Raw genomic sequence first — 24,833 nt, 5'->3', positions numbered from 1 at the left:
CCTCAACCAAATCAATCTATTAAGAAAGGCAAATTCTCTTTTGGTGAAGGATCTTTACTGACTTAATAGTGTTTTGACTTGGTTCTGAGTTTAGTAAAACCAATTTAGCAAGTTGACAATTCTTCAGATTCTCCAGCAAATGCAAATATAGTTGAGTAAAGGAATACATTTCTCTATATAGATCTTTTTATGAATGCAAATCTTTGTTCTATAGCTAATTCCACAGTTATATTAAGATATGACCAAAGAAACAATATTCTTGCCTCATCTTTAGTACCCAATGCTCATTGAAATGTCAGAAGTAATTCAGAGAAATCAAGGAAGTGTTGGGAAGAGACTCCTTAACTGAAACCATGTGATGGTCAAGAGACAGTAGAAATTTTTCCTTACCGCCTGCTGGCAGTTCATTCCAAGGTTTCCCTTTTCCCCCCGAACTACTTTCATCAGACAGTGCAGGGTTCGGCCTTTCCGATGTAATCCAGAACAGTGGTGCTCAATCTCCCCACGACAGCTCAGGATGATCTCGGGGCTCAGAGAGAAGTCTTCCATCAGCATGCGCCGGTAATCTAACATCTCCCCCTGGCACTCACTGCTCACTTGTCGCCCTAAGTTAGGACGTAACATGTATGTTATGAAGGGTGATCCTGAGTATCAGAAATCATTATATATTAAAATAATGTTTTTGTTTCGTGTAGAATATGCCATTCATGCTCATATCTAGACTGAAAAGCTTAGAAATTAGGAAAAGCCTCAGTGGCGTGAAGCAGGTTTAGACTCTGGAGATTCAGGCTTATCTGGACAGTGTAACACCCCCATGTTCGACTGTAAATACCAATAGGGAAAACTTTAAAGAATTAAAAAAATAATAAAACTAAAACCAAACACACAAAAACATAAAAAGTGGTCATCTAGTCAGTTAGTGATAAAGCCATCCAAAAGTTCATATGCTAAATAATTTACTTCACTATTCTAAAAATGCTACACAATATATATTTTAAAAATTAAAAATGCTCAGAATAGCAAATACAAGAGGAAACTGACATTTGTGGTACAAAATGCTTCAGAGTGTGAATCTAAACAGAATAGCCAAGGGGAAGAAAAGGGAAAGACAAAAACAACTCTCACCTCTGTGTACCGCTGACTCAAGGCACATTAGAAGGTAGGAGAGCCTCGCTTCCCGGGAGCGAGGAAGGTTTTCCACATTGCACCGATACTTCTTCAAGTCACTCTTACAGGATTTGGCCAATGAATAACTGACTTTATAATCCTGTGCAATGAGCTTTTGGCGGGTTGTTAGTGCTTCTCGACACTGAGGAAAAAGAATAAGAATACTCAGAATGCAAGAAGGGCTGGGGATATGGCCTAGTGGCAAGAGTGCCTGCCTCGTATACATGAGGCCCTGGGTTCAATTCCCCAGCATCACATATACAGAAAACGGCCAGAAGTGGCGCTGTGGCTCAAGTGGCAGAGTGCTAGCTTTGAGCAAAAAGAAGCCAGGGACAGTGCTCAGGCCCTGAGTCCAAGCCCCAAGACTGGACAAAAAAAAAATAAAAATGCAAGAATAAGAATACTCAGATGGGGGCTGGGAATATGGCCTAGTGGCAAGAGTGCTTGCCTCGTATACATGAGGCCCTGGGTTCAATTCCTCAGCACCACATATACAGAAAATGGCCAGAAGTGGCGCTGTGGCTCAAGTGGCAGAGTGCTAGCCTTGAGCAAAAAAAAAGCCAGGGACAGTGCTCAGGCCCTGAGTTGACAGCCCAGGACTGGCCAAAAACAAAACAAAACAAGAATACTCAGATGGCTCAGCAGTTTACATGGGTCTCTGAGACAAGTAGAAGCTCACAGTCAAGCACCTGATAGCTTCAGTCATCACTAACAGGACTTAGTTAAAAAAAAATTTAGTATAGAATCAGGTGCTGGTGGCTCACACCTGTAATCCTAGCTACTCAAAATGCTGAGATCTGAGATTGTGGTTCAAAGCCAGCCTAGACAGACAAATCTGAGAGACTCCTATCTCTAATTAACCAGTAAAAAGCTGGAAATGGAGGTGTGGCTCAAGAGGCAGAACACCAGACTTAAGTGAAAAGACCAAGTGAGAGTGAAGGTCCTGAGCTCAAGCCCCAATACCAGCACACACCCACAAGAAAAAAAATAGCACAGGTATGCTAAGCTAGTGTGGCAAAAGTTGTGAATAGAGAAAGAACCCTGAAATTCCCTGAAATTGCTGCCACAATAGCAGCTGTTTTAAACACATTTGGTAGATTGACAACAAAGTATTCTTTTTAAAAAAATGCCTTTTGTCAGTTGTGGGGCTTGAACTCAGGGTCTGGGTGCTGTCCCCGAGCCTCTCTGTGCTCAAGGTTGGCACTCTACCACTTGAGCCACAATGCCACTTCCAGCTGGCTTTGAACAGTTAACTGGAGATAAGAGTCTTACAGAGACTTCCCTGCCTAGGCTGGTTTTGAACTGCAATCCTCAGATCTCAGCCTCCTCAGTAGCTAGGATTATAGGTGAAAACCACTGGTGCCCAGCTAAGTATTCTTCTTCTCTTCAACCTTAATCCTAGCATAAACTATCCCAGAATCAAAATGACATTTAAAATGTGAATGTCCTTGCATTAGAAACTAGAAAATAGTAAATTATATAAGGGAAACTAAATGAGAAACATTCCTTCAGTTGCACAGGTAAGAAAATGACAGGATTACAAAATTAATTACTTTTGCTAGACACCAGATGCTCAGGCTGGTAATCCTAGGTACTCAGGAGGCTGAGATCTAAGGATCCTGTTTCAAAGCCAGCTGGGGACAACAAAGTCCATGAGATTCTTAGCTCCAACTAAACACACACACACACACAAAAAAAACAAAAAAACAAAAAAAACAAAAAACCAGAAGTAGAGCTGTGGCTCAAGTGGTAGAGTGTCAGCCTTGAGCAAAGAAAAAAAAAGTATGGGACAGAGCCCAGGCTCTGAGTTCAAACCTTAGGAGTGGCAAACATGCAAGTATGCGCATGTGCACACACACACACACTCTTTCATATCTTAAATTGCTTTTTAAACTGATAAGATTCTTGTATTCACTCAGGAATAGAACCTACAATAATGAGAACATTTAGTAAGGCAGCTACTGAAAAGTTAAAACAGCTGGTTAGCTACCTGTGAAGCACACTGGTTGGTTAGGTGAAATTAAATGTAGTTCTGGCTTCAGTACAATTCTGAAGTAAACTTCCAATTTTAATCCCCAACACTGTGTAGTTAACACAACTAGAGCTTCATTCTTTTTTGTTGTCTTCTGGTACAGGGCTTTGCATTCGTGCTCAGCTTTCAAAATTGCTCATAGCTAGTGCTCTCCCACCTAAGCCATTCTGGCATTTTGCTGCTTAGTTGGAAATGGAATCTCATGGATTTTTCTGCCCTAGCTGGCTTTAAACTGTAATTTTCCAGGTCTCAGCCTCTTGAGTAGCTAGGATTATAGACGTGAGCCACTAGAGCCTGACTCATTTTCTTGGTATAAGCCTTTGGCTGTTTGTTTCTTTTGAGGTAGTTTCGCTATTCATACAGCCTAGCCCATGCTAGCCTTGAATTTTAGAGACTTATGCCTCACATTCCTGAGTGCTGTGACTACAGATGTCTATCACCATAACCCACACCCAAAATTGCTTTATCTACTTAAAAGGGTATGCTTTATAAGTAATTCATATTTTCATATAGTCAGCTCTATAAATCCTCAAAATGGAACTATCAGGGGGAAGGAAAATTGTGTCTACACTAAAAATGAATAGAAGTTTTTCTTGTCATTATGCCTATGCAAAATAGTAGAGTTACTATCTATAAAGCTATTTATATTTATTTAGGGAATCGAAGCAATCCAGGGATAACTTCCTCAGGAAAGCTTGTAAACTAAGTAACTCAGGAGGTTGAGAACTGAGGATCACTTAGAAGCTAGGCAGGGCAGAAAAGTCCAAGAGACTCCATCTCCAATTAACCAGCAAAATGCTGCAGTGCCTTAAGTGGTAGGGTGCCAACAGTGAGCATGAAAGCTGAGCAAGGACAAGACTCTGAGTTCAAGCCCCAGTACCAGCACATTATACACATACATCATGCAAGCACACGTGCGCATGCACACACACACACACACACACACACACACACACACACACAGGAGATTGTACACAGGAGATCGTACACAGGTTTTATGCAAATATTAGGCCTTTTTTTTTTATTTTTTGGTCAGTCCTGGGGCTTGAACTCAAGGCCTGAGCTCTGCCCCTGGCTTCTTTTTGCTCAAGGCTAGCACTCTGCCACTTGAGCCACAGCACCACTTCTGGCTTTTTCTATATATGTGGTGCTGAGGAATAGAACCCAGGGCTTCATGTATGCTAGGCAAGCACTCTATCACTAGACCACATTCCCAGCCCCTATTATGCCTTTTAACTGAAGGGATTTGAAGATTTTTAGATTTTGGCATCCATTAGCCTCTATAGATATTATAGAATATCTATACAGGAAATGGGCTGTGGAACTTTAACAAACTAATATTCAATTGTTTCAAAGTAATACCTTTTCACTCATCGATTCTTCAAATTTATGGTTAAAGAGGCACTTATACACTCGGCCTTCACCAGCTTGTGTCTGTAATATAGAACACACACACATTATTATTACAATTAGCTAAGTAATTATGCTATGCATTTATTTATTTATTTGTTTGTTTGTTTGTTTGTTTGTTTGTTTGTTTTTGGCCAGTCCTGGGGCTTGGACTCAGAGCCTGAGCACTGTCCCTGGCTTCTTTTTGCTCAAGGCTAGCACTCTGCCACTTGAGCCACAGAGCCACTTCTGGCCATTTTCTGTATATGTGGTGCTGGGGAATCGAACCCAGGGCCTCATGTATACGAGGCAGGCACTCTTGCCACTAGGCCATATCCCCAGCCCCTGCATTTAATTTTTATTAGTGTGAGTTAACTATAGAAAAATGAGCTTCATTATGACATTTCCATACATTTATACAGTGTACTTTGGTCACAAGTCATCACCTCATATTGTTATAGAACCAACGGAAATATTTAGTGAGCTTCCTTTCTTACAACTTTGTTAGAAATCAGGGCTGGGAATATGGCCTAGTGGTAAAGTGCTCGCCTCGTATACATGAAGCCCTGAGTTCAATTCCTCAGCACCACATATACAGAAAATGGCCAGAAGTGGCACTGTGGCTCAAGTGGTAGAGTGCTAGTCTTGAGCAAAAAGAAGCCAGGGACAGTGCTCAGGCCCTGAGTCCAAGCCCCAGGAGTGGCAACAAAAACAAAACAAAACAAACAACTTTGTTAGAATCAATAAAGCGCTTATAATCCATGGTTCTGATATTAGTGTAAATTAAAAACACCAGACACAGACACAGGAAGCACACACAAGTAACCCTCAGTGTACTTTACTCATGTCAGCTAAAACTGTCTGTGGTGGTTGAGGGCGCAGCTCAGTGGTGAAATGCTCTCCTAACACATGAGTATACTCAGGTATTGTATACTGATCATTACACCCTGGTAAAGTAAGATAGATAAAACAGAGTTCCAAAAACCAAGGGAGAAGTGAGATAAAGTTGAAAAAAAAAACCCAAACATGTGAAAAGGGTTCAGTCCAACTATTAACTAGATGTTAAATCTGAGCATCAAACACTATTTTTATTATCTTGGAACCAAATTTACTTTCCATTAGACTGGCTTTTCTACATGTGGGGGTTTGTGATGGTTAATTTTGGATTACAATATTAAAGACATTTCAAAAGAAAAGGAAGAAAAGAGAAACAGCTTCTTAGCTGACTCACATTTTCACAAAAGCGCTCCCTATCATCTCGGCAAGAAAAATATAAATGCCTATCTAAATGAAAGTCATCCGAGGATAGCTCAGCAACCCGAAGAATGGCTTTCTTGCAGAGTTCAGACACTTGAATCTTGGGTTCTTTTTCTTCTGCTTCCTTCACCAGGCCTTTCTCCAAGCACGATACCACCTCACCTTGTGAGTGTGCATCCTAAAACAACAAGGATATTAGTATTTTTAAACATTCACCTCTTGAGTTTCAAATAAATACTATTTGGTTAAACAAACAACAAACTCCAAAACTTAGCAAGCCACTGAGATAATCCTTGTTAACACTCTACGAAGAAAGACAAGTGCCTGGGCAACAGAGAGGCTCACACCTATTATAATCATAGCTACTCAGGAGGCTGAGATCTGAGTAACATGGTTTGAAGCCAGGCCTGGACAGAAAAATCCCTGTGAGACTCTTATCTACAATAACCTGCTCAAAAAAGCTGGAAGTAGCACTGTGGTTCAAGTGGTAGAGTGCTAGCCTTCAGCAAAAGAAGCTCAGGGACAGTGCCCAGGCACTGAGTTCAAGTCCCAGGACTGGCAGTTCAATCATTCATACATACATTCATTCACACACACATACATACAAAAGTGTTATATTTAAAACAAAATACCATGACAGGTATAACCATTAGATAAAGTAAAGCTGAAAATATATGATGGTATATATATTTACTTATATAGACATAAATACTGTCACAGTATAATACAAATCTCTGAAATCATTAGTATATAATGAAAAAGATCCCTCAAGTTAGGTAGGCAAAATTTCAATGACAGAAGACATATACATTTTTTCTATTTTACTAAAATACAATTTATTCTATTAAACATTAATTTCCAATTAATTTCCTTCATGAAAATGCTTATAATCTCTCCTAACAACCCTATAGGAAGGGAAGAACTGTGATATCTACCATACTGACAGAGGGTGAGTTACATAATTCATCTGGGTTGCAAGATATAAGGTAGTTAGCTAATGGACAATGATTCATTCATTCATTGGTACTGGGGGCTTGCTCAAGGTGTGTTCTACCACTTGAGCCACACACCCCACTTCTAACACTGCTGGCTAATTGGAGGTAAGAGTTTTTTGGATTCATCTGTCCAGGCTGGCTTCTAACCTCAATCCTCGGATCTCAGCCTTCTGAGTAATGAGGATACAAGCCTAAGTCACCTGCACTCAGATGCATCATTTATTTTTTCTAGACCTACATAAAGTATGAATGGGTGGGCGGTCTATGAAACTGCATGTGGGTTTTGTATTTTTTTTTTTTTTTTTTTTTTTGCGCCAGTCCTGGGCCTTGGACTCAGGGCCTGAGCTCTGTCCCTGGCTTCTTCCCGCTCAAGGCTAGCACTCTGCCACCTGAGCCACAGCGCCGCTTCTGGCCGTTTTCCGTATATGTGGTGCTGGGGAATCGAACCTAGGGCCTCGTGTATCCGAGGCAGGCACTCTTGCCACTAGGCCATATCCCCAGCCCTGTATATATATATATTTTTTTTAAGGAGAATTCTGTTTTCCTAAAGTTTTTTTTCCCCCTTAAAGTTTTGAAGACTCCAAATTGATAAGAAGCCCTCTATATCAGTAAATTATCTTAGGCAGCTTCTTCCCCCCTCCCCCCACTCCTCTGCAGGACTGGGACTCAAGGCCTCATACTTGCTAGGCAGATGCTCCACCATTTCAGTTTTAGTTATTTTTCAGGTAGAGTTTTTGCTCAGGCAAGGTGTAGACCATGAGCCACCTACCCATGTCTCCTTCATAACTGGGATCTCAGGCAAAAGCTATCATGCCACAATTACTGTTGAGAAGGGGGGTCTTGTTAGCTTTCTGCCCTGTCTAGCCTTGAACTTTTTCATTTGCTAAGAAACTGAAGAGTATACTACTATTTTTCTGTTGAGTAGCTAGGATAACAGACATGAATCACCATTGCCCGGTCATATACTACCATTTTTACACATTTGATGTTACACATCATTTTTACACGTTTGATGTTAAGTCACTTTTATCATGTTCCTTCAAATAAAGTGTGCTTGCTAAGTCATTTTTTACAGTTATAATTAAGATATATGAAGATTAGAGAACTCAGATCTCTTCTTTGGCAATAATAATATATATATATAATATAATGACAGGTAATATGTTCAGGATAACACTTCTCTTAGCTGATATGAGTTGCTCTACTTTCCCCTACATTAGAGAAAAATTGTTACAAGTGCTTGAAATGTACTCATAGATCAACTAGTCTTAGGGATGTTTTGGCAAGTTTCATGTAATTTCACCTCTAGTACCAAATTATTCCATGTTAATTAGACAATGGTTTTCATTTACCAAGTTCATAGAACCTCTTTGGTGAAGGCAATGTAGTAGATACCTTTTCCCCAAGCCGAATACTGCCACATTTCAGAATGTTGATGTCATTTTTGCAGTCATCCATGAAGCCACAGATTAAACGGTAATCACTGAAAATGATGGCTGTCATCTTGGTAATGTATTGATGGCACTGATACTCAGTGATGTTGCCCCGGTGATCTACCAAGCAGGAAACCATGTAACCTTTTCCAACTGGCTCATCAGCACATTCTTTAATCTGTCCAAAAGAAAGTGACTACTTTATACACAAATATTCTGTGTTCATACTAAACCACTGTTTATTTGTTTTGTTTTTGTTGCCAATCCTGGGGCGTGGACTCGGCCTGAGCACTGTCCGTGGCTTCTTTTTGCTCAAGGCTAGCACTCTACCTCTTGAGCCACAGCACCACTTCCGGCTTTTTTTCTATATATGTGGTGCTAGGGAATCAAACCCAGGGAGGGCTTCATGTATACGAGGTGAGCACTTTACTACTAGGCCATATTCCCAGCCCCTAAACCACTGTTAAGAAACAAAAGTTTTATGTTTTTCTGTTGATTACCTATGTATTTTCTTGGGGGACAAAACGGAAAATATTTAGAACTGCATTCATTTAAAAAAAAAAAAGAAGACAGGTGCTTGTGGCTCACACCTATAACCTAATTGCTCAGGAGATGGAGATCTAGAGGATCATAGTTCAGAGTCAGCTCAGGCAGAAAAGTCCATGATATTACATCTCCCAAAATAACCAGCAAGAGCTGGGCTGAAAGTGTGGCTCAAGTGATAGAGCATCAACAGAACAAGCAAGCTGAAGGAGCACAAGAGCCTGAGTTCAAACACCAGTGGTGGCTTAAAAAAAGGGGGCTATCTGGTGATAGGATGAAAACATATTATATTCTAGATTTTATTCATGGTTCCTGACTTCTAACTTTCTCCACAAGGAAGTCTATAGAAACCAGCATTTCTCTTCCCTAGGGCGGGCCAAAGAGTCTTGAATGAATACTGTTTTTGTATACTGGAGCTGGCCATTAAATTCTCTGACCTACCCTTCTCTAATACAAGGTCGTAGGCCCTTCTATTTCCACAGTGGTCCTAACCCATACCTGATGGGAAGAAAACTGATGCAGACAGACCTTGCAGTGTTTCCCTATCCAGTTTAGCACTGGATATGTGTGTTGTTGTTTTTTGTCAATCCTGGGGCTTCCACTCAGGGTCTGGGCACTGTCCCTGATCTTCTTTTGCTCAAGGCTAGAACTCTTCCACTTGAGCCACAGAGCAACTTCCTGCCTTTTCTGTTTATGTGGTACTGAGGAATTGAACCCAGGGGCTTCATGCATGCTAGGCAAGCACTCTATCACTTCAGCCACATTCTCAGTCCTAACATTAGATATAGAATGAAGTCTTCATAAAAGCCTACAACCTACAGGGTTGAGAAGCTAGTATATAGCTAAACACATAGAAGTTATCAAAGGATGAGGTGCTTGGAGAAGGGACCAAGGATATACACAGGTCAGGATCTTCCTTAAGAAATGTAGAGGCGGGGCTGGGGATATAGCCTAGTGGCAAGAGTGCCTGCCTCGGATACACGAGGCCCTAGGTTCGATTCCCCAGCACCACATATACAGAAAACGGCCAGAAGTGGCGCTGTGGCTCAAGTGGCAGAGTGCTAGCCTTGAGTGGGAAGAAGCCAGGGACAGTGCTCAGGCCATGAGTCCAAGGCCCAGGACTGGCCAAAAAAAAAAAAAAAAAAAAAAGAAATGTAGAGGCGACATATTGTCTAATACCGACATTACATTTAAAGCCCTAGGTGACTTTTCTTGGGCTTGGCCACGTGGCTACTGTATATGTTCTTGATAAATTGTATATTGTATATATGTCTACCTGACCTAGAGAAGGGATAGAAAAACAGGGCGTAAGATATCACAAGAAATGTACACACTGCCCTACTATGTAACTGTACCCTTTTTGCACAACACCTTGTCAAAAAAATTTGTGTTCAATTAATAAATAAATTTAAAAAAAAAAGAAATGTAGAGGGGCTGGGAATATGGCCTAGTGGTAAAGTGCTTGCCTCACATGCATGAAGCCCTGGGTTCGCCTCAGCACCACATATAGAGAAAAAGCCAGAGGTGGCACTGTGGCTCATGTGGTGGAGTGCTAGTCTTGAGCAAAAAGAAGCCAGGGACAGTGCTCAGGCCCTGAGTTCAAGCCCCAGGACTGGCCAAAAAAAAAAAAAGTAGAGAAACTGGCCCTGACTTACATAATTAACAAGCATCAACTGCAGAAAGATAACTATATTACAAGACCTATGACTATAACTTAAGGTTGGAAAAACAGTAACTATTTTTTCTGTTTCTCATATTCACCAAGTAAAAGTATATGTTCTTTCTGGGTTTTCTATTACTACTTTAAAAAGTCTTCAAAACAAAAAAGCAATGGCAAATACCACAATTTTCAATAAAATCATGTTATTTACCCTAAGACAAGATAAATAACCAAACAGGACCCGATTTCCAACTGTATCAGTCAACAATATCCTCTTACAAACAAGTGTAGGTGGGTGCTAACAAAAAGAAGTCTAATTACACCCACTTCCTATCTCTCAACCAAGAAAGATGCAAATTCCAAGAAAAGTAACTGAGTTAAATGACTCAGAGACAAATGTATCTTAATAAGGGGGATGGCCAACAGATATAATTTTCTCTTCTAAATAACTAAATATCTGTTTATAACTTACCTCTGATATGGTTGACTTGCAAACTTCTCTGGCCACAGATTCAAATTTGGGATCAGTAGTCAGATTCAGTTTGTAATTCCACAACAGCTAGATTCAGGCAGGAAAAAAAATTGAAAAGCAGAAATAAAAACTTTCCAGTTAGAAAAAGAAATTTATTATCAGTGGTTACTATAAATGACAAAAGCCAATTATTAAAGTTGCATAAAATACATTAACATGCCCAATAACAGAAGACTAAATGCTATCATATTCATAGATAAAAGAAAAAAATACAGGCAAAAATTAAAGCAGAGTCATACATACTTTTCACTAAAGGACAATTTTTTTTTTTTTTTTGGGTCAGTCCTGGGGCTTGGACTCAGGGCCTGAGCACTGTCCCGGCTTCTTTTTTTTTGCTCAAGGCTAGCACTCTGCCACTTGAGCCACAGCAGCACTTCTGGCCGTTTTCTGTATATGTGGTGCTGGGGAATTGAACCCAGGGCCTCATGTATACAAGGCAAGCACTCTTGCCACTAGGCCATATCCCCAGCCCATAAAGAACAATTTTTTTAACTGAATTAAAAATAATTTAGGGGCTGGGGATATAGCCTAGTGGCAAGAGTGCCTGCCTCGGATACACGAGGCCCTAGGTTCGATTCCCCAGCACCACATATACAGAAAATGGCCAGAAGCGGCGCTGTGGCTCAAGTGGCAGAGTGCTAGCCTTGAGCAAAAAGAAGCCAGGGACAGTGCTCAGGCCCTGAGTCCAAGGCCCAGGACTGGCCAAAAAAAAAAAAAACAACAACAACAAAAAATAATTTAGTGTCAAAAAATGCATAAAGATCCCTGACAAAATTTTCCCAAGAAAATAAAAATAGGTTGAATAAGCTAAATTCTGCCAAAGTAAAAGTCTAACCTAGAAGCTCAGATATGTTTTGTTTTAGCTCTCATAAACAGCAGTGCTTTTATGTTTTATGAACATCAGTTTTATTATGAAGGACAGTTACTTGAGCTCTAGTTTCCTTTCTTTATTCATCATGGCCTGCATAAAAAGTGAGACCCCCATCTAGAAAAATAACCAAAGAAAGAAGGGCTGACGTCTGGCTCCAGCAGTAGAGCACCTGTCATGAAATGTTTAGGTTTCTTTTCAAAATAAAAAAGGAAGGAAAATAGGTAGAAGACACAAGGTCCCTCTGAATTAGTAAGTGAAACTAGTGACTATATCAAGGGGGCTGACTATACTCCATTGAGATAATTCATATCGTAACAGTCATTCTTCCAGGTTTGGGAGCATGGCTCAAGTGACAAAGTGTCTGCCTTGCAAGCACTGTAGTTCTGAGTTCAAATCTCAGTACTTCAAAAACAGAGATTATCTTTCTAAAGTATAACTTGGTGACTATTAGTATATTTATAGGACTTGTGCACTTCTCACCATTAATTATAGAACATTTTCATCATCCCCTAAAGAAATTCACCTGTTAGTCATTTCCGATTCCCTAATTCAGCGCCTGCAACCACTAATCTTTCTTCATGGATTTGCCTATCCTAGACATTTCATATAAATCATGTAACAATGTCTAGTCCTTGAGGTCTTCCATGTTGTAGCACACTTTTTTTCTTGTGAAATCCATTGTATGGATACATCATTACTTACTCATTCTTGGTTGGCACACCTGTGAGTTGTTTCCACTTTAAAGCTATTATCAATAAAATGTGTATACATTTTTATATGAGCATGCTTTCAACATTCACAATACTGTGATATTATTACACATATTTGGTTTAAAACTATAATCTTTGGAACTCATAACTTCCTGCTGAAATTAGGCCATAGAAACTAAAATTTCTCTTCCCCAAGGCAGGTCATAGATACTAACCTTCCATCACCTTTCTGTTTTGGACCTAGACATAAAGGAATTCTCTGACCTTTCAGAGACATCTTGAGGACCAGATGCTGCACAAAGAATCTGAACAGTCAGGCCTTGCTGAATTTCTCTAGCCATCCCATTATCTATCATCAGTCACGCATGTACAATAAGGTCCTCATTAAAAAGAACAAACAGACAGATTCTAGAGAGCTAAATATGAGGAAGGTCCTGAAAGCACAGGCAGAGAGGACACAAAATCCTTTCTTCCATACCTTGCAACTCTTTATCTGTATTTTTTGTAATGTCCTTTTATACTAAACTGACAAATGTGTTTCCAAGTTCTGTGAGCTGCCTAGGCAAATTAAACCCAAAGAAAGAACTATTGGATGATCTCCAATTCATAGTTAGTCCGTTGCTCAGGTTAAAAATTATTTGAGAACTGAGTGCAGTGTGGCTCATGCCTAAAATCCTAACTACTCAGGAAGCTGAGATCTGCGGATCAGGATTCAAAACCAGCACAGGCACAGAAATCCATGAGATTCCTATCTCCAATTAAGAAGCAAAAAGCCAGAGGTGGAGCCATGCCTCAAGTGGTAGTGTGCCGGACTTCAGGGAAAAAGCAAAGTGAGAATGTGAGGCCTAGAGTTCAAGCCCCGGTATAAGCATATATACCCCCAAAATAAAACACTGAATGAAAAAGAACAAAACAACTTATGGCTCATGATTGGCATCTAAAGTGCATTTTAAAACTGTTAACTTGATAAGCAATTATTTTCATATGGTAGTACTATTGAACAAAAACTTAAATTCATAAATATTTGGCAGACCCAATAGTTTCTCCAACAAAGGGGTATTTGTGGAGTTTACCATGGTCTTTAAACAAGGTTAATCATTTTAAGATTAAAGAGAATGCAAAAAATCATAAAGCTTCCTGGAACAACAGGAAAAGCATACTAAAATCTGTCATCATATTTATGAAGCACATATGGTGAGTTGCAGAAAATCCTTACTTACATGATTACAGTCTGAAGAAATTTCATTTTCAGGCTAGAAGGGGGAAAAAAAAGAAGAGATGATGTTTAAACCAAAACAAAAAGCAAAAAAACCAACTTCTCAAGTTTTCAAACACTACCAAAATAAACTCAAAACTAGATCTGAATATTCAACCAAATATGTTTCTCCAAGGAGAAGAGGAAGATGGAACTATAGATCTGTTAGACTGCTGCAAAGAAATGTACCAGAAAAGTACAAGTTAGAGAGTTTCCTCTCCAATGGATAGTGTAATTCGGACATGAAAGTTAAGATGCTCAGGCACAACACAAGTATCCTTTTTGAAAGAGAATGAAACACCTTAAAAAAACTAAACAGATTTATGGAAGCTGAGCACGATGGTAAAAACCTATAATTTCAGCAACTCTGGTAGGCACATATAGGAAAGTCATGGTTCAAGTACAACCCAGGCAAAACTCAGTGAGACCATCTAAAAAACAAGCTAGGCCATTCACTGGTGTCTCACAACTGTAATGCTACTCAGAAGGCAAACACCTGGGGGAATCATGGTTCAAAAACCAGCCTTGGCAGTAAAGTCTTCAAAAGACTTTAGCTCTTTCCTTTGGCAGACCCACTGTGGTCACTGTATATGATTTTGATACACTGGATATTGTATATGCTTAGCTGAACAAGGGAAGGGAAAGAAAAATGAGGGAAGGTGTAACAAGTAAGACAAGAAATGTACTCACTACCTTATTATGTAACTGTACCCCCTCTGTACATCACCTTGTCAATAAAATTTAATTAAAAAAAGACTTTAGCTCCAATTAGTAAACAAAATGAGAGACTGGAGGCATAGCTCAAGGAGTAGAGTATAAGCCATTAACAAACAAGCTGAGCAAGAGTGTGAGACCCTAAGTTCAAGCCCCAGTACTAGCAAAAATACTATACAAATACACAAACAAACAAAAGGCAAACAAAAAACCCAGCTGGGCATGGTGTTGCATGTCTGTAGTCCCAGATACTTAAGTTCGATTTTCAGTAGTATTACCATCACCATCACCTGAAAACACACACACACACACACACACACACACACACACACACACACACACACAAATGAACTTTCAATTCAATGGTGAAAGAAAAGGGACTAGGTTTTACCTGTTATTGTGTGGCTTCACAAGATACGTGTGTGTGTGTGTGTGTGTGTTGGGTTGGTTCTGGGGCTTGAACTCAGTGCCTGGGTGCTGTCCCTAAGCTTTTGTGCTCAAGGCTCGCGCTCTACTACTTGAGCCATGGCTCTACTTCTAGCTTTTTTCTGGTTAGCTGGAAGTAAGATTCTCAAACCACAATACTCAGATCTCAGCCACCAGAGAAGCTAGGATTACAGGCACGAGCTACAGACTCAGGGTAGAAACCAAAGACTTTTTATCTAGTGTTTAATCTCAGCTACTTTACAATCTAAGTAGCATAGATACAATAGTGAAGTCAACTAATCCAGTGTAGGAGCTTGTAGTAGGCTTAAAGATTCACTTCGAAGAGTGAGCTCTAAGGACAAACAGATGTGCACTCTTAGATGAGGCCAGCCTGGGCTATTCATAGGAAGCTTCTAACCTTTTTTCTAATTTAAAAAAAAAAAGCTGAGCCTTTAATTTTATATTTTAATGTTTGTTTTTGGCCAGTTGTGGGGCTTGAACTCAGGGCCTGGGCACTGTTACTGAGCTTCTTTTACTCAATGCTTTTGCTCTACTAATTGAGCCACAGTGCCACTCCTGGCTTTTTCTCTTTATGTGGCACTGAGGGAATCAAACCCAGGACTTCATGCATGCTAGGCAAGTACTCTACCACTAAGCCACATGCCCAGCCCTTAATGTATTTATGTTTTGTTTTGTTTATGCCGGTGCTGGGGCTTGAACTCAGGGTCTGGGCACTGTCCCTGAACCTCTCTGTGCTCAAGGCTTGCGCTCTACCACTTGAGCCACAGCACCACTTCCGCCTTCTTCTGTTTACGGCTTCATGCAAGCTAGGCAAGCACTCTACCACTAAGCCACATTCCAAGTCTCCCTTAATGTACTTTTAAATAGATGTAATATTAGCATATATATATATATATCTGCTGGGGATATGCATATTTTTCAAATAACAACACATAAAGACAGAGGATTAAAAGTAAAATCAGTTTCTGAATCCTAACTCAACAGCTCTACCCTTCAAATCAGAGCACAATGCAGGCTCATGGCTATTCTAAGCTGAGCCCCACCAAGTAACCCCTAGCTCTTTATCACTCTGGAGTTACATCAAGTGTTTACTCACTGAAAAGAAAATGACTGTCCTCCAATGCATTAGTGACTACACAGAGAAGAAACTCAGTTAATGCTGAATGAAGTAGCAAAAGTAGTACTTGCCTGAGCCCAATGAAGGGTGTGATGGATGTAATGGATAAACTGCCACTTACTGAGCTAGACAGTAAATTTATTTCTTACAAGACAATAAGATAAATGGGACTCTCCAATTTTACAGATGGAGGCATTCAACTACAGAGAAACTTGGTATGTTGTCTGGCAGTTACAAGATAAACGGAGGCAGTCCAGATAAGATAACGATAATTAGATAAATTTGGGCAGACACTTCCTTAAATAATAAGTGACTTTGTTTACTTCACTTGGCTTTTTTAAATTAAGGACTCAAATGTTGTGGATATTTTTGTACGTTACTACTTTTCTACTCTGGTACTACCCAAACTGGAATCACTGATTTTAAGCTTTAAATCCTTCTTCTAAGTTTTATAAATTCAGAGTTGATTGTAAGGAGACAGATTTTCATAAAAATGAATATGGCCTAGCAGCACTTAGGAGGCTGAAACAGGAGAATCATAAGTCCCAGGATAGCCTGGGTAACATAGGGAGAGGAGACCCTATCCCCCCATCCCATCCCCAAATATACTTGACTAAGAGACAACTACTCAGCTATAGAAGTTATAGAACTTTACATTCATCATGCAACCTCTCCATACTCCTAAAACAGGCTGTGGACTAGAACAGATTTCTTCACACAGGATTTATGAATAGGCTTAAAGAGCCTAAGACTGACTTGAAATTGATGCAAACTTCTGTATCTCAGTGTATTTTTTCTGCTCCCACAATCCCAATGGCTGAATACTGATTGAGGTTCTTTCCATGAGTTTATAAAATCTGAGAAATGGGGACTGGGAATATGGCCTAGTGGCAAGAGTGCTTACCTCGTATACATGAAGCCCTGGGTTCGATTCCCCAGCACCACATATATGGAAAACGGCCACAAGTGGCTCTGTGGCTCAAGTGGCAGAGTGCTAGCCTTGAGCAAAAAGAAGCCAGGGACAGTGCTCAGGCCTGAATCCAAGCCTCAGGACTGGCAATAAATAAATAAATAAATAAATAAATAAATAAATAAATAAATAAATAAATAAATAAATAAATAAATGCGAACAGCGAGAGGAACGAGGGCTAACAAAGAGGGTGAATGATGAAGATCACATTCAACTGTAGTTTCTTTGTATGTATGAAAGTAGAACAATGGAACCTATTAACATTGTTTTGAGAAGCCAGGAACTGGTGGCTCACGCCTGTAATCCCAACTACTCAGGAGGCTGAGATCTGAGAATCATGGTTCAAAGCCAGCCTGGGCAGGAAAGTTGGTGAGGCTCAAAGTGGTAGAGTGCTAGTAGCCTTGAGCAAAAGAGCTCAGGGACATAGCCCAGCCCCTGAATTCAAGCCCTAGGACCAGCAAAAAAAGTTTTAAGGATGATGATAATGGGGAGAGAATGATAAGTGTGGGGGGGGGGGGTTGGAGAACGCTTGATTGGGATATTTTGTTTACATGTCTGGAAATACAATGAAACTTTTCTTATACAGGTAATGTATGCTAATCAAAAATGAAAGTATGGGGGCTGGGGATATAGCCTAGTGGCAAGAGTGCCTGCCTCGGATACACGAGGCCCTAGGTTCGATTCCCCAGCACCACATATACAGAAAAAAACGGCCAGAAGCGGCGCTGTGGCTCAAGTGGCAGAGTGCTAGCCTTGAGCGGGAAGAAGCCAGGGACAGTGCTCAGGCCCTGAGTCCAAGGCCCAGGACTGGCCCAAAAAAAAAAAACTTAAAAAAAAAAAATGAAAGCATGGACCATCAACTGAAGCTGAAAAACTCAATAGAGAAGTACACAAAGGAGCAAGTTCTTCCTCTAAGCGCCCAATACTAAATTAAATGACAACAGATATGTTTATGAATCTCCTGGGAGAAAAAAAAATGCTAACACTGCCTTAAATACAAAGGTAGGGTAAGATGATGGATTCAGGCCAGTCCAGGCAGAAATGCTGAGGGGGAAGCAGACGTTAAGGCATAGGTCTGTGCTCCCAGCAATGATGGGAACTTAACTCCGGTAAGCAAACTGGGGCTCAGGCACATGCTCGGGCAGGAAGTGAGACCATCTCAAAAACAAAAGCAAAAATCGGGGATAGAAGCTTGTCTCAAGTGGTAGAGGGCATCAGCCTAGCAAAGCAGGAGGCTCTGAGCTCAAGATTAAAAAAAAAAAAAGCCAACATTGTGTATGTTGTTATGTCCTCATAAAACTTTGAAGGTAGCAACAACTTGAACCTTCCTCCTGATTAGGAATATTCTGAAAAGGAATAAATTGGGCTGCAGTCTTGAGCTAGTCTTGAGCTGCAGACCTCCTGAACTGAGTAAATTCTTCTGGGAATTCAAGAACCTGATAAACTAGTCATGTGAACAATTCATTTACTAACCTGGTCCAAAAAGCCTGCTTCCAAAGAAAAAATTAAGATAATGCAATTGCTATCTAATCAGATAAATCCAATTTTTTAGACTTGGAAATTTTTCCCAGAGTAAGGAAAATCAAACTCATAACTACTTTGTAGGGCTTTATTCTGGCTCAATCAGATTTTTTTTTTTTCTTAGCTGGGCACTGGTGGCTCATGCTTGTAATCCTAGCATTCAGGAAGCTAAGATAAGAGAATCTTGGTTCAAAGACAGACTGGGCAAGAAAGCTCATGAGCTTTTAAGTCCAATTAACCAGCACAATGCTCAAAGTGGAGGAATGGGTCAAGTGGTAAAGCATCCGCTTTGAGCAAAAAAGCAAAGTGAGACAATGAGCCTGAGTTCAAACCCTACTACTGACAAAAAAAGAAAAAGTGCAGACTGTTTTCCAAAGATGACTAATCCACTTGCTCTAGAATATAAGATTATGCATATTTAGCTTGCATAAGTAATTGCCACCAAAATAGATCAGACACAACAGTGTCTTACATCTGTGTGTTGGCTTACAGCTATAGTTTACACTTAAAACAAATTCATTTTTTTATATTCAACTTTTCATTTTTTTGGATAGTGAGGAAAGCAACTTACTGGGTAGGACTATGAAATTGCTAACTTAAAATACTACTTTACTAGTTAACTTATGCTAAAATTTAGGAGAAATCAATCATTGATACTATCCTCTACCATAAAAAATTCCTTGAATCTGGGCTATGGTAAAAAGAGAAAAACATATCTTTTCAAACCTTTCTCCTATAAAAATTACAGCAGTATCTTTCTGAAACACTGACAGAATCACTAGCAACTTGAATAATCAGCGACTTTAAATACATATGAGAGTTAAAAAAAATTCTATACCTCTAGGTCCAGATTGCAAGCTCAGGCAGGCAGTGAGCTTGCTTGACCAGCTTGCTGTCCAGGAAGCTTAGAGGGAAAGGATGGGAACTTTCTCTAGAGGACTGCCCAGTTTATCTAGGTGGGTGGCAGTGGCCACGTGGTGTTGAACAACTCCCTGGGCATGTTCACAATCATGAGCTACATGTGACCCCATGGCCTCCTATGCTTTCAAATTTTACTTTAATGATGACTACATGTGAGAGAGATATGGAACACGGTTGAAGGTGGCTGAGCTGACTGGGAGCATGTGAGGCTGGATAGGGTCAGCAGAAACCACAAAGGCAGCTGTCCACAGAGGACTTCTAAAACATAACCCTGTAGGCTCCTGATTTCCTCAGGTGATGTGGCCTTGCAGAGACAATTTGTAGACTGGGTGTGAACACTTCTTCATTTATTTACTAGTGATCCACTCTACAGTGAAGATAATTAGGAACCCAGTGGGTGCTTCCCATGGGTGTACCCAGCTCCTTGATCAAGCTCCACACAGCAGCACTTCAGCCCTCATTTCCTGAACTTTTCTCAGTGATCAGACTGTAAAGCTGTACTTGTTAACCTGGAGAAATCAGAGCCCTAACTCTATGAGTGATATAAAGAATTAAGTGAGTTAATATAGTGTTGGCAAAGTATGGCCTCTGAACCACTTACAACCTGGTTTTAGATCGTCTTTGAGCTAATGATTGTTTTTCATAGTTTCAAATGGATGGGAAAAAAAGCAAACTAATGACAGTTCATGAAAAGAAAAGTCTCCACTTCTAATACAGAAATTACTTCAATTGTCTCTAACCAAAAGCTATATTCTGTTATATCACACATCCATTTAACCCACTGGTAATGGCTTAAACCTAAATTTTCAGAACAGAAGAATAATTTAGAAAGAAAAATCTGAAATTTAAAAATCACCATTCATAACCAGTTTCTGAATGAAAACCTGGTAAATCTTTTAGCTGTTTCATCTCTAAAAAAACACGAGCCACCACAGGGCAACAGTGGCTCACACCTATAATCCTAGCTACTCAGGAGGCTGAGATCTGAGGATCATGGTTCCAAGCCAGCCTGAGCAGGAAAGTTTGTGAGATTCTTAGCTCCAATTAACCATCAGAAAACCAGAAGTGGCACTGTGGCTCAAAGTGGTAGAACACTAGCCTTGAGCTGAAGAGCTTAGAGACAGTACCCAAGCCCTGAGTTCAAGTCCCACAACCGACAAAAAAAAACACAAAACAAAACATGAGCCACTTACATCACATCAAAACAGTAAGAAAGAGATTGTCGAGAGTGGGAAAATGGCCTAGTGGTAGAGTGCTCGCCTTGTATACATGAAGCCCTGGGTTCAATTCCTTGGAACCACATATATAGAAAAAAGCCAGAAGTGGCACTGTGGCTCAAATGGTAGAGTGCTAGCCTTGAGCAAAAAGAAGCCAGGGACAGTGCTCAGGCCCTGAGTCCAAGGCCCAGGACTGGCAAAGAAAGAGAGAGAGAGAGAGAGAGAGAGAGAGAGAGAGAGAGAGAGAGATAGAGAGATTGTCATTTATGTTTTTCTGACAACTGTACAAACTAACTTGCTGTAATAAACCTGGTTCTAAACTATACTCATCTTGAAATTCTTCCTGAAACTATCAAAATCCTAATAAAATAAGCAAACTAAATCACAACTTATACCACTATTCAAGATTAATGTTTTACAATCTCTTTACCTTGTAGATATTTGGCTAGGTTTGAAGGGCAAGCATGAAAGAGATTATCAAGAAAGTGCACAGTAGGGGCTGGGGATATAGCCTAGTGGCAAGAGTGCCTGCCTCGGATACACGAGGCCCTAGGTTCGATTCCCCAGCACCACATATACAGAAAACGGCCAGAAGCGGCGCTGTGGCTCAAGTGGCAGAGTGCTAGCCTTGAGCGGGAAGAAGCCAGGGACAGTGCTCAGGCCCTGAGTCCAAGGCCCAGGACTGGCCAAAAAAAAAAGAAAAGAAAGTGCACAGTGGTAGAAGAGCGCTTAACAGGGTGCCAGAATGTCTACTGACATACTCTGCCCTATAGTAGTCATTCAAAAGTTTCTCTCTGCAGTTGGGTAAGAGATTTTATGAAATTCGGAGTTTTTATAATGAAGCTGGTAGGAGAAAACGGAATTGAACTGATAGGATACCGTGATGTACTGGAATCCTAATGCAACCTGGTCAATATGTCAGTTTTAGCAAGATAAGCATATGGGACCAGTACTCTGCTTCATGCCAGGCAATGTCTCCACACTGTGTGGGTTTCCTCATACAGCAGCAGTCCTACCATATGGTGAGGTTTCTGTTGGCATAGACAGTTGATAGAAAATGCCAAAAACTCAATGTGTTATTTTGGCCCATGAAATATAATAACTTCAAAATTTAAAACATGATTTAGAATAATTTATAAGACCCTTTTTAATCTTTTTTTTTGGGGGGGGGCAGTCCTGGGCCTTGAACTCAGGGCTTGAGCACTGTCCCTGGCTTCTTTTTGCTCAAGGCTAGCACTCTGCCCTTGAGCCACAGAGCCACTTCTGGCCATTTTCTACATATGTGGTGCTGAGGAAATGAACCCAGGGCTTCATGTATACGAGGCGAGCACTCTTGCCATTAGGCCATATTCCCAGCCCCAGACCCTTTTTAATCTTAAAATAAAAAAATAATTCGACTTTTTGTCATTTAAAACTCAACTAGGTAGTAACTCTCAGTCTTTGACAAGACAAAGACTCAAACAAAAATCGAGAGATGGGAAAAAGCAAGCGTATAACAATTACTGAGAAGAAAATCTAAGAATGAAAACAAAGCCTCTGTTTATCTGTAAAGGTACGATGTATAAAAAAGTTTTTGGATGGGCTGGGGATATGGCCTAGTGGCAAGAGTGCCTGCCTCATATACATGAGGCCCTGGGTTCGATTCCCCAGCACCACACATATACAAAAAACGGCCAGAAGTGGCGCTGTGGCTCAAGCGGCAGGGTGCTATCCTTGAGCAAAAAGAAGCCAGGGACAGTGCTCAGGCCCTGAGTCCAAGCCCCAGGACTGGCCAAAAAAAAAAAAAAAAACAAACAAACACTGGAACACTATGGTTTAATAATACCAAAAGACAGTAAATGTGTCGGGAATCAGTGGCTCAACACTTGTAATCCTAATCAGGAGGCTAAGATTTGAGGAGCATGGTAAACCTGAGTTTTTGGAGCCCAGACTCAAAGTCCAGGAGTCCCAAGTTAGGTCTGGCTACCTGCCCCCAAATGCTAAACTGACATGCTGAAGGGCAGAAAAAGGAGATTTATTACATGGCAACTCTGGGAAGACAGAAATTCAGTACATCTTCAGCTGCCTTAAAGGTACAACAAACATTGGATACAGGACTGGGAATATGGCCTAGTGGTAGAGTGCTCGCCTCGTATACATGAAGCCCTGGGTTTGATTCCTCAGCACCACATATATAGATAAAAGCCAGAAGTGGCACTGTGACTCAAGTGGTAGAGTGCTAGCCTTGAGCAAAAAGAAGCCAGGCATAGTGCTCAGGCCGAGTCCACGCCGAGTCCATGCCCCAGGATTGGCAACAAAAAAAAATAAACAAACATTGGATGCATGTTAAATAGGGGAGGGAAGGTAGAGTGAGATGAGAAAGGTGTACAGACTTAAGTCACAGGTGAGTGGCCTGGCTGACAAGTAGCTCAGACTGTTTCCTTAGAGGAGTTGAGGGAGGGGTTGTTATCACTGTTACTGGACCCGACGGGAACAAGGTGGTCTGGGTTTTGGGCTTTCTTTTTACAAGAAGGCATAGCCAGTTAGGGGAGTAGTTGGCCTTCCACCCAAGATGCTTATCTGTGAATCTGGTATTTCCTGAGATTGCAAAGCTGACAGCAGCAGAGAATAGCTCAGTTGAAAGAGCACTAATACAAAACTGAGGGATTTTTTGTTAATTCACAGAGTCCAGCAAAAGCATCTTTAAGTTGCCTCTTCTGTGGTTTAAAGCCAACGCAGGCAGACTAATCCAAGAGACTCTTATCGCCAATTAAGCAGCAAAAACATAAAGGTGAAGATGTTGTCCAAATAGTGGAGTATTAACTATGATCAAAAAAGCTAAACTGGGCTGAGAGTATGGCCTAGTGGTAGAGTGATTGCCTCGTATACATGAAGCCCTGGGTTCAATTCCTCAGCACCACATATAAGTGCTAGCCTTGAGCAAAAAGAAGCCAGGGACAGTGCTTAGGTCCTGAGTTCAAGCCCCAAGACTTGGGGGGGGGGGGCGCTAACCTAAGTCAGACACCAGGTGGTTTATGCCTATAATCCTAGCTACTTAGGAGGTTAAGATCTGAGGATCGAAGTTCAAAAGCGCCCAAGCCCAAAGTCCGTGGACTCTTATCTCCAATAAACTACTCGGAAAAACCTGGAAGTAGAGTCTGTGGCTCAAGTAGTAGAGTGCTAGCCTTGAGCAAATGAGCTCAGGGCCAGTGCTCAGGACCAGCAAAAAGAAAAAAGCTACCCAAACCCTAGTACCTGCATGTGTGGGCATGCACTTCTCCAGTTTTGCTCAATAATGTCTCCCAGTCACTCAAACCATTCCAATGTTGGAAGTTAGATTAACTTTTTTTTTTTTTTTTTTTTTTTGGCCAGTCTTGGGCCTTGGACTCAGGGCCTGAGCACTGTCCCTGGCTTCTTCCAGCTCAAGGCTAGCACTCTGCCACTTGAGCCAAAGCGCCGCTTCTGGCCGTTTTCTGTATATGTGGTGCTGGGGAATTGAACCTAGGGCCTCGTGTATCCGAGGCAGGCACTCTTGCCACTAGGCTATATCCCCAGCCCCGGAAGTTAGATTAACTTTGAAGAGACTCATGCTGATATAGCAGGCAAATTATTTAATCCCTACAAACAGCCTAGATTTGAGCAACCAGGTTCATAATTCTAAAAACAGCTTCAAGTTGGGGTTGGTGATACTGAAGTAGACAAAGTTAGCCCTCCTGGTGAGGGAACCTTCATCCAGATGCCAGAATGTGACATTCACTCACAGTTGTGGAAAGTGACACAGTGAGGTAGTTGCCCGAATGTGGGGTGGGGGCAGACTGGGTAGGAATATTCTGAATGGATATAGGAAAAGTCATAAAGCATTTCTGAAACAACAATATAGGAGGGGTAGTAACAGGATGCCATATTTTCTGCACAACTAGAAAGGAATTGCCCACCTGGCCAGTGAAGGGGGGAATAAAGAATTGAAGTAAACCCCATTTTCAGGCAGCCCCCGTTTTGTTGTCTGTTTAAACTATGAGCAAACCCAGGGCAAGCTTATTAGGGCCCAGCCGGTCAAAAACTCTAACCGCCTGGGAATGCTTAACTCTAATCGTTCCCAGAAT

The 24,833-nt window shown here is 40.9% G+C and overlaps 1 protein-coding gene across 1 annotated transcript in view; it reads right to left on the bottom strand.

The window, feature by feature from the left end:
- Positions 1-24,833, bottom strand: part of Glg1 (golgi glycoprotein 1) — an 84,071-nt gene that overhangs the window by 34,254 nt on the left and 24,984 nt on the right. Inside the window, exons 2-8 of the mRNA XM_048355128.1 lie at positions 13,810-13,842; positions 10,949-11,035; positions 8,236-8,451; positions 5,820-6,023; positions 4,562-4,633; positions 1,126-1,309; positions 391-605 (exon numbers count right to left, since the gene is read on the bottom strand). Coding sequence (XP_048211085.1) covers positions 391-605; positions 1,126-1,309; positions 4,562-4,633; positions 5,820-6,023; positions 8,236-8,451; positions 10,949-11,035; positions 13,810-13,842 — 1,011 coding nt within the window. The remainder of the gene's footprint in view (positions 1-390; positions 606-1,125; positions 1,310-4,561; positions 4,634-5,819; positions 6,024-8,235; positions 8,452-10,948; positions 11,036-13,809; positions 13,843-24,833) is intronic.

Source organism: Perognathus longimembris, chromosome 10 (genome assembly GCF_023159225.1).
Source record: "Perognathus longimembris pacificus isolate PPM17 chromosome 10, ASM2315922v1, whole genome shotgun sequence".
Taxonomy (NCBI): domain Eukaryota; kingdom Metazoa; phylum Chordata; class Mammalia; order Rodentia; family Heteromyidae; genus Perognathus; species Perognathus longimembris.
This window is presented reverse-complemented; position numbering and strand designations above follow the sequence as displayed.